Genomic DNA, 10,773 nt, shown 5'->3' with positions numbered 1-10,773 from the left:
CCCTCGCCGCTCCGTCCCGTCCCGCCGCTCACCGCGTTCCCGTCTCCCTGGGGACGGCTTTTCCCGGCCCCTTCCCGCTGTCGCAGCCGGGGGCTCGGCGCTGCTCCCTCGGCCGGCGGAGCGGAGGCGGCCCGGTCCCTCCGCCGGGACGGCCCCGGGGGCGGGCGGGCGGCGGAGCCCGTGCGGGCGGAGCCGGGGGCGGAGGGCACGGCAGCGCGGCGGGATCTCAGGGAGTTCGGGACTGTTTACAGCGTCGAGACCCTATGGAGCAGCACCGGTGCATCCTCCCCCGCGCCGCCGGGAACGTGTGAAATACGAATCCCCGTCTCAGCATCTCTCTCCGCAAATGCGTACAAAAGTGCCATAAATTACCTGTTTGTTGCCTGCGCGTACCTGGTCCCCATCGCGCCCGGGACAGCGCGTCCGGTGGGAGCTGTTAGACGCAAACCAGATCACAAATGTCCGGCTCCCACTCGGGGCTCCAGAACAACCACTGGGACAGGTCCCGCCGCACCCCGCTCCCGCTGCGGCGGGGACACAAGGACAAGGGGCTCAGCAGGAAGCAATGCCTCGACAGCAGTTTAATTTGGGCAGCTCCCAGTTAGACCATGAGAGCAGCAACCGCCTCTTCCACGGCGGCGGGAGGACAGCTGCTTTCGGAAGTTACGCTTACCGTGCAACAAACATTTCCTACCGGGATTTAAAACGGCTTGCTTTTTGCAGAAACAAACAAACAAACAAAAACAAACAAATAAACAAGAAAACACCCCCAAAAAACAGGTCACTAGTGTTTGCCCTCAACTTCACAGCTGCTAAAGCTGCCTAACTCTATCTGATTAAGCACAAACAAAACACAGATATTTTTGTAATGCATGTTTTCAACCCAGTGAAAGCAAAATATCTGTGGATGTCATAGAGAAAAACACCCCTTATGTCAGCTGCAACGAAAACCGGCTTCACTTGGTGTGACAGGTGTCCCTCTGAGATTTCTTCAGTTTAGGAGTTACAGTCTGGTCGTGTCTCTACCAGTCCATGGTGGTCTGCCAAGCTGTATAGCACCTCTGTAGACAGCTACCCATCCCAGAAAAAGCTGATTTCTGCCATGTGACTAATGCAAAAACACCCTTACAAAAGGCTTGGGCATCTGGAGATCTCTGTGATCATGGAGTTGTTTTCAAGAAAACATCTAGGATGGAACTATGTGTTGAGCTCTACAACCAAAGTATCTTATAAAGCAGTACCTCTGACTGCACAGAGCCCTGTGCTGCTGCATGTACAACTCTTTCAGCAGCTGAGCACATATAGTGAGGCAATGCTCAGCAAACCACCTTGTGCCAGGCAGTTGCCCCACAGACCTCTGGATCTGGCTAGCTTTCTTTGTGCAGAAAACTGTAGTGCTGCTTGATGAATTTTACTCTCCTCGTTTTGCAGCACAGGGGAACACTACATTTCTTCCGCTGGTTTCTTTTCTGTGAGCACCTTTGTTCTTACATTCTAAGAGAAGGCGATTACTTTCCCATCTGCAGGGGTCAGCCAGAATTCAGCAGTGTTGCTAGGGCTTGGAGCTTGGCTTTCTCACCAGTGCCATCCGTTTGCTTTTCATGCTTCACTTGGTCAACAGTGAGCATGTAACCAACTTTCAGAGCAGTTTCAACCTTTCTCAAGTTTTTTTTGGTTTTTTTTTTTTTTTTTTTTTTTTTTTACTTCTCTTGCTCCTTAGAGATATTGATCTGTGCACTATAGCTCCTCACAGCTAAGCTTGAACTACATCTCTTTTCTGGAACCACAGAGTGGCAAACACTCGTCTTGGTGCAAGTGCAGGGATTTTTCCAGGCTTCCCCTGCCTGCACAAACCTGACGCTTGGGTCACAGCCAGAGGAGTCGACAAACTTAAATGGGCTCTGATGAAAAAATTTCATCTGTCTGTCTGTCTATCTATCTATCTATTGAAAGCAAAGCAAGTAATTTCTCCATTTCCTAAGGTGAAATCAAATAAAACATGCTTTAAAGAAAACTTGAGAGGCCTGTAATCAACAAGGTTGAAAAACCCTAAAAGTTAACCCAAAGTCTTCCTGACTTATGTAACCTCAGTGACTGTCTCATAACTTGTCCTCAAGCTTTATTTGCTTTATTCTTTTCTGATAATCCTTTTGTTTCTTTAAATCTCATCTCAAATATTCAGCAGAAAATCTTCTAGGAGTGCACTTCAGCAAGAATATGGTAAAAGCTTCAATGCAAATTATCTAGTTAGCTACTGCAGCTGTAGCACAATGAATAGACATCTTCAACATAATATATAGAGTGGATATTTGAATCTCTTAGTTGGCCAGTCAGAAGGACAATTAACAGATGGTTTACAGACAAATTCAACAGTAATTTGAGATCATAATAATACATTTTAAGGGATATAAGGTGACAGTTTACTAGCTATACATGAAAAAGATACTGATCTCTAAGATCTCAGCGAAGTAGCATAATAGACGCTTTTGTTCTCTGAAATGAAAAAGGTTGGCACCTTCAAAACGTAGTTTTCTGATCCTTATTAAAAACTGCCTGTAGAATTCTTGTGGAAAGCTTTGTTTAGTTAGTTCAGCTCAGGGTCACATGGTACATCCTGTCAAGTCATTCAGATGAAGGGATAAATACAAATGATTGTGGCACATGTACTTTAATTTCTTCAATATGACAAAATGGTCATCTCCAAATTCCTTTTCTGAACCTGTGACACATCTGAAAACTGTTATCACCTTCCATAATAATTTTCACTCTTGATTTTCCTCCATGTATCATTGCTGTCCAACTGTTAGGGGTTTGTTGCAATATTTGTTTCAGTCAGCTTCTTTTCACTGCATGTGTTTCTGTGAGTTTGCTAGATATCTTCTCAAGACCCCAGATGATGATTTCTTTTCCTCAGTGCCAAACTGCTTTTGAAAGCTGCAAGTGTAAAAATAGAAGACTAACCAAAAGTTCCAATCTTAGTTCCAGAAAAGGCTTTAGGCATTTATTTCAATAAAAGTGAAACTTAGACATGCCAATGTAGAAGTCTGAAAAAGTAATATTTACTACAATACATCTGAACTACACCACTTGAACGTTATCAGTAAATTGACATTGGATGCCAGTGAATGTTTTCAGTAAATTGATGTTGGATGCCAGTGAAATCAGTTCTGCTCTTATTTAAGAGCAGGAGCTTAAATGTATGATTACTTCATGTCTTAAGCTTTTACTATTAAACCAGAGAATTTTTATTCCATCAAGGCCACCAACTTTATTTCTGTGTAGTTTCATGCCGCTATAAAAGAGGAAGCGAAAAAAAGTTGAGGGAAATTTCATTTTTTCTATGTAAGTTGAAAAAATCTCTCTGGTTTATGACAATCTGTAAAAATTGATTGCTTCTCTTAATGTAAACAGATAGTAACATCCAGGATGATTGACATTTACTATGCCCATGCACAGCTCCCAGGGGACTCTACTTTTAACCATATTCTAATCTGTCTGCAAGACCAGCAGTTTAGAGAAATAAACACTAACAAGGATTTCCACTTTCAAAGACCTTTCAATACTGAATCTACTGAGTAGTCTGTGACTTCTGCTCAAGATAAAGAAGCTGCCAGTACCACGTGCAAGACCAGTGTTGTATCAAAGGTGAAAAGCATAAAGTATATTTGCGAAAGGAAAATCCTACCCATTCTCCACCTCCTTCTAGCTGAACACAGTAACTACTAATGGTAACTTACTGCTTTTCCTGACTGTGTAATATCATTTTAGACTCCATTTAGGTTTCTTTTAGTTCTTCAGTCTCCTATTTTGTAATATACGCCTTTTTTTTTTCCTAATTAAGTATTTTTTCACCCTTCTCATCCCACTCTCAGGTAATTCTTGCCTCCTTCAAATATCTTGACTTCTTTTCTCTTTATAAGCAGCAGTAAACTTTAGTGACTGCTGCCAATAAAAATCGAAGACTTAAGGGGGAAAAGGTACATAACCAGAATCCTGTTTGTGCTCTAGCTACCTTCTTTTCCTCCTTTAAATAAATACTTCTTCCACATCTAGTTACGGAAGTTTCCTGTTAGGAACTGACATAAAATGATGAAAATCTGGCATGCCTAAGCAAAAATTACAACAGTACAAAAGTAAAATATGTGACTGGAAAAAATTACTTCACTTGGTTTGGCTTTCACTTCCTTGGCTTTTTTCAACTCACCTGTGTAATTTTGCATATTAATCCCTTAGATTTTTAAAACTGTAAGCAGGAGAATCTCTATTTGCAAGACTGAAGTAGAACTGACAAAAAGAAGTTAGCAAAAGGATATTGTTTTATATACTTATTGATGTACGAACTCTAGAACCTTTAAGTCCTGAAAGATGCATATGCCCACTTAGCATATAGATACACATACTGCCTATCAGCATCAGTTTAAATTAGGAAATTGAGCTGTGAAAGTAAATCAATGCCTCATTAATTCACTTACTTTAAAAAAATCTGAATGTGTCTAGGTCTATGCAGAGAATGCTTCTCTTGCTACTTGCTTTCAGTAGATTTAAAAATCTTTCAGAACTTTGAAAAATGTGTCAACACCAAAAGGTCAGCCAGCTTTGAGATTGGGCTCTTCCTGGAATTTGGTCCAAGTCTTTCCTTTAAAATACACAAAAGTGCCACAAAGCTATGCATTCAGCTAAAAACAACATAAAAAAGAATGCTTAACAGAATTTTGGTACTTGCTAAGAAAACCATCCAACAAACCATAATAAACTGAACAGAAAAACACCCACCACTACATCCACAGTAGCTGGGCAAAGCACCACTCCACCTGCTTGTGATAACCTCTGTTTTTTAGTGAGGGTCTTCTAGAAAAGGTATCTTGCTGTCCTCTCTCTCTCCATGGAAGGTATTCTAGCAAGCAAAGACAGCACATGCCAGCTCTAGGTCTCCACAGCACTTCCATTTTCATTGACAAAACTCAAGATAGCAGGAAATGATGGAAGTCGCTTTGGGGAAAGGAAAAGGAATGGGAAGCAGGGCCATGGGAGGCATTAGGAAGTTCCATATGAATTATTCCTGATATTTGCTACCTAGTTGGACAGAAAATAAAGCTAATGGAATAAACATAAAATGTAACTTTTGATAATTTTAGCAATGGCAGTGAATTTACAGTTGTGGACTCAATTTGGTGTCATGCTTCACGGTTCCCAGAGTAGAATGATCACATCTGAAGGACTAAAAAGGGTAAAACAACATACACATTTATCCTTATGCAAAATTTGTTATTTTCTGATATTGTATATTTGAAATGGTGCAAGCAGAGGACTAGTCTCTTAGCAGTAATGCAGAATTTGCTTCAAAACACACCAGTGCCATAATACTAAAAAATTGGTCAATAAAGACATATTAGTTAGTCAGATGTTCCATTTACTTTGCATTACGACATAGATTGACTTCAGAAGTTTGACATTCAAATAGAGGTTACTGAGACTTTAACAGGTATTTAATCAAACATATAACAAAGATCATGTATTTTATATCTCAGTCAGGAAAAACGATTCTGCTTTGGAGTACAAGGTTAGAAGTCCCAAATTACAAATTCATCTTCTTTTGGAAAATGGAAGAAAGTGGCCTTCTTATGTGGTGGTTAGGGACACGTTATAGTGGTGGGATTTGCAGTGTTAGCTTTTCAGTGAAGCTCAATGATGCTAAAGGTCTCTTCCAACCTAAATGATCCTGTGCCTCTCTATGTATTTCTTCCTTTGTGAAACAGCATGATTTATTCACTGCAAAAGCATGGTAAAGTCTACCATAAAAATTTTTAGCATTTTAGAAAAATTAGTAAAACACTATCATTAGCAATTGGGTGTATCATGGAAGCTATTTTAGTACAACAATGCAGCAGCCTGTCGACACTTCACTAAGAAAAGCTCGATGTATTTTCTATGAATTGAAGTCAGTACTTTCAGGTTTCCCTTTATTTGTTATATTCACTCCCTGTGTGCAATGCAGTGACACTTCAATTATTTATCTGTCAAACTGAATTATCTTCTGTTTTCTAAATTTGTATTTCATCTCTGTGTGTGCGTGTGTCTGTACATATTCCTTACCTTAGGAAATTTTCCCTTTGGTGTGTTCAGGAACAACTGCAGCCTCCATTCGCAAGAGCTGAACAAACCCCACAGAATTCATGCTGAGCTAGAATCTGCTGGTTTAATTCCCTGCTGGGAGTCTGCCAGTTGGGAAATGCTGACCAGCAAGTACAGCTCTTAATTACACAAATCCAGAAGCTGCTGCCAACCTTTCCCCATTGAGAAGCATTTGTTTTCTAGTGTTCTTCTTGATGAACAGATTATCATACAAACATTATTTATTGCTGCTTTATATTGTAAGCAATTAAATGAAGAAACCTTTTAAACTCAAGGGAATTTTAATAGGTTACTTGCAAAATGTTATTGCAGGCAACAACTTGTACATGATTTTAGTTCCAAACCCACCAAAAAATTATACAAATCAGCATTGTAAAAGTGTCAGATTAATGCCTTACAGGCTTTGCTGGAAGAATTAATTTCTAAATTCTAGATGTGGGGAAACATTACTCTCATTTTTTTCCTTTTCCATTTTTTTTAGAAAAATTTACAAGTGAAATATTACTACAAAACTTTTTTTTTATAAGGAATTTTTGCAAAACATTTACATTACATTTTACCATCAACTATTTTTCTGTTTCAAAATCATTATGTAGATTTAATACCCTATGCTGCACATCAATTCTTGCGGGATGACAATTCAGTGACATGCATAAAAAAAACACCACAAGGCATTAAAATGAAGACTTAAATACAAATATTGTTGCAATAAAACAGTTATAAAATTGAAAAATAGGACCTAAACATCATGCTTACTTAACTTTGACAAATTAACTTTTTCTCCTAGATTACACACTTTTATTACTGCTCTCGTGAAAGAATGTGATAAATAATGACTTAACACCAATTGCTAATGTAATCGGCAACACATACACAAACCTAACCAAAGAAAGTATATTGTAAGAAAAAAAACTATTCTAACACTGGAGTTCTACCATGGTAAATACACTTTGCACTGATAATTACAATAAAGCAAAATTTTTAACAGTGGCAAAGGGAATGAACAGTGAAATGCCATTAAACAAGATACTACTGCACATCTGTGCCCTATTACTTACAACAGCTATATCCCACTGAGTCAAATAAAGGACATTGAAATTTACGATCCTTTTAAGACAGAAAAGTGGATTCAGAATGGTATGCAGAACAGACTGGCAGAATGTTTCTAATTCCAGTGGTAAAATGTGCACCTGCTAACACAAGTTAATGTACTTGAGATGCTATGAAGCCAACCAGATTTAGATTTGGATACATCTATAACAGGGATTCATTGCAGATTAAAAATTACTTCGGTTTCCTATCTGCATACATAAGTATGCATGAAAAAAATTACATATGAAATGGTTGTGCAGAATGTTTGTAACTTCAGTTTACAAAACTGTTAACTTTTAGGAAATATTAACATTAGGAAAGTTCCTCTTTGCATAAAGTAATGTAGAGCACTGATTGTGAAGCATAATGATAAAATATATCTTTGACATTTCATTTCCATTATAATAAAATTAACAGTTAATACTACCTAATGTTCATCTGTATTAAATGTAACACCTAATTGCTTCTGATGTTTTAAATCCAGATACATCAGTTAAGAGTACTTTAAATAAAATATACAAAATAATGTACAAAACCCAACTAAAATTTAAAGACTCTGTTACAAGTCTAAAAAAGCTTTAAGAAACTTGAAATTCATAACCACAGTGTAAAATTGTTTTTCTTTAATCTCAAAGCTTTTTATGTAAACTGAAAGTATAAAATACCCTCAGCTTAGTATTTTGCTACAAAGGGCTGGCCTAAAGTGTACACAGTGTAAACAATGATATTTCTTTTGCTTCAAAAATACAGAAAACACCACAAGATTGATAAATTGTTCAGATGAGAAGTATATGCTCTTCAGGGAATGCACAGGGTACCTGTTATGTCTCACAAACCAACAGCTACCACACACATTCTTCTTTCATAATTTGTTGGGGAAAGAAAAACATCTTGTTCTTCTTGCACTGTACTTCCTTCAGATACGTAAAAATATTTTGGTGTATAAATCTTCTTAAAAACCGATCATGATAATTTATTAATAAGTGACTGTAGATGTAAAAGGTTATACTTATGCCTAGGGGAAGTAATTAAAAATCCTGAGTATGAAATATTTGGCCATCTTTCCTCCTTGTACCTACTGGAATTTTCACATAGAAAATGGAATTTTTGTTGTTGTTTTTTTCCTTTTTTTCCTTTTTTTTTTTTTTTTTTTTTTTTTGCATTTCCTCTATATTCACTGTCACATCTGAAAATGTAACCAAACCTCTGAAACCAAAAGTCATGTCCCAAAAAGATGATAATATTTCTCTTTTCCCACTTTGTTTTGTGGTTGGAGAGTCAATATAAGACTTGATAGGTAACAGGTACTTATTATCAGCCTACATATTATCCTTGAAGAGAAAAAAAGGAATGGTAATGTTTAATGGGAAAGAGAAAATGTTTACTTCTTTTCTTATTAAGATGTGATAATTAATTTTTTTCTTTGGCTATTAAGTCAAAGCACAAAGAACTCACCACATTAACCACAACATAATAAACTAGTATTTACAGAGAGGAGATACCGGACAACAGTCAGTTGTCTGATTGATTTCCATGATTCTAACAAAATTTAAACAGTCAAACACCTAAGGTCAAGTTTTTAAGATTCAAGGTATCTATAAGTTAGAAATGGGCCACAGATATATTAAAATACAGAATCATACAACCACAGAATGGTTTGGGTTGGAATGGACCTTAAAGATCATCTTGTTCCAACCTCCTTGCCACGGGCAGGGAAATATAAAATGAAATTAATTACCAAAAACTGACACAATTTTTTTTTTCATTCTACGTAAAGATACCATTACTTCTGTAAATCTTATGTTAATATCTTTCTATGATTTTATCTTTCCTACTGTTCACACTAATTCTATGTAACCTAGCTCTCCACACAAAGAGAGGAATTAGAACTCACTGATTGTCATTTATACACACTACCATAATGTAGTAGTCAAAATTAATCTGAGGCCCACCTCAGAATCACATCGCAGCATGCATCACTCAGCTGCTATTTGAGTAATTCCAAAACATGAGAAAAGATGGCCAAAATTAACCGATGTGTTGGATGGACAAAACCCCAAAATATATCCACTGTTGTTCATCCTGTATTCTGTTTTTCTGTGCCTTGTGGGAAAAGGACGCTCTCAGGAAAATATTACAAATTTATGTTAAAAACAAAGTGCCTTCATCAAATGGTATTAATCCTACTCAAGGCCCACCCAGTATTACATTGATACTAAGTGGTTTATAAACACAACATACATTGCTAAAATAGGGGGGGAAAGTTCACTTGAAATCATTACAGAATATACAGACATATAACTAAAAAAGTACAGTATGGAAATATTATTTCTCTATCTGTTTATCCAGTCATCAATTTGCGCTGTTTGTATTTTTGAAATTTTTGTCTTGTTGCACCGGTGTACACTTCCCATGTTGACCCTCCAACCTGGAACACTTACAGAAGTCATGACTGAAAAAAAGATTTCCTGCTCTGTAATCCACTTTACCAGCCCACTTCCACATCCTGAAAGGTATGTAAACTTAAGTGCAGCACTAGGTGTCCATACAAATGATCCTTTCAGAATTCTTCCATGTTTGTTGAAACGTTAGGAGTTGCTGGGTTTGAATCTTGAGAAATGGCAGCAACAGTGACAATTCTTGGAGAACCAAGAACCTCGGTAACTGAAGAGTCCAGTTCTCCTGAGGTAACAATAGCAAGGGCTGTTCCTCCACCCTTCTTGTTCTGATGAGTTTTGACATGTTTTGAGAGATGGTCACTTCGCATAAACCTTTTAGAACATTCTGGGCACTCAAATCTTTTTTCACCTTTTTTAAAAGAAGAAAACCAAAATGTTACTGAAAGAGAACACCGAACACTGCTTGATCATCTGAATCTCACTCTATTCTAATCAACATTCAAAGTGTCTCTAAAAGGACACACTTTTTTTTCAATCTGATTCATTTCCGGATGTGTTCTGTTCAGTCACAGGCTTTTGGCCACCTACTCTACACTATTAAAATGTTCTCAAGTATTTGCTACACTGTGATTATCTGATGAGAAGTTTGAATTTTAAGGACACCAGAGAATTTTCCTAAACTTCCATAAACCTACCAGAGCAAGGGAGGTAAAAGCACTCAAAGAACAACTTGGTAGCATTTTTAAAGAATACTTTTGTTACTCAGTGATGGGAAGCAAATTCAGAAACATGAATTCCAATGCTCCATGAAGATGTACATTAAGGGAGACAAATTCAATTTACCAAAAGGTCCTGTCACTGTTCAAATGCAATTAGTGCTTAGACATCAGGTGCTGTAGGTTGGGGGAGGAGGGACAGGGAGGGGGAAACACTCTCCTGGGACTAAAAATACAAAGGCTGATAAAGTTTTCAGCTTTTAAAAGGCCAACTTTTCCATTCTGAACTGTTAAGAGAATTTGCTTTATCAATTCCCATTTGAAACTCTAGGAAATTTCCCAAGAAGATCAAATCTAGTGTATGGACTAGATAAATTTCTTAAGGACTGAGCTAATCCAAGGGAGGAAACAATAACAATTGGTCCATGGCCAAT

The 10,773-nt window shown here is 37.7% G+C and overlaps 1 protein-coding gene across 1 annotated transcript in view; it reads right to left on the bottom strand.

Annotated features, from left to right (window-relative positions):
* Nucleotides 1–6,356: 6,356 nt before the first annotated feature.
* The window catches only part of SP4 (Sp4 transcription factor), a 28,560-nt gene continuing 24,143 nt past the window's right edge, over nt 6,357–10,773 (bottom strand). Inside the window, exon 6 of the mRNA XM_062508218.1 lies at nt 6,357–10,032. Within this exon, the coding sequence (XP_062364202.1) occupies nt 9,785–10,032 (248 nt within the window). The 3' untranslated portion in view covers nt 6,357–9,784. The remainder of the gene's footprint in view (nt 10,033–10,773) is intronic.

The sequence above is a fragment of the Cinclus cinclus genome, chromosome 1, assembly GCF_963662255.1.
Source record: "Cinclus cinclus chromosome 1, bCinCin1.1, whole genome shotgun sequence".
Taxonomy (NCBI): Eukaryota; Metazoa; Chordata; class Aves; order Passeriformes; family Cinclidae; genus Cinclus; species Cinclus cinclus.
The sequence above is the reverse complement of the archived record's forward strand: the minus strand, read 5'-3'. Positions and strand labels throughout refer to the sequence as shown.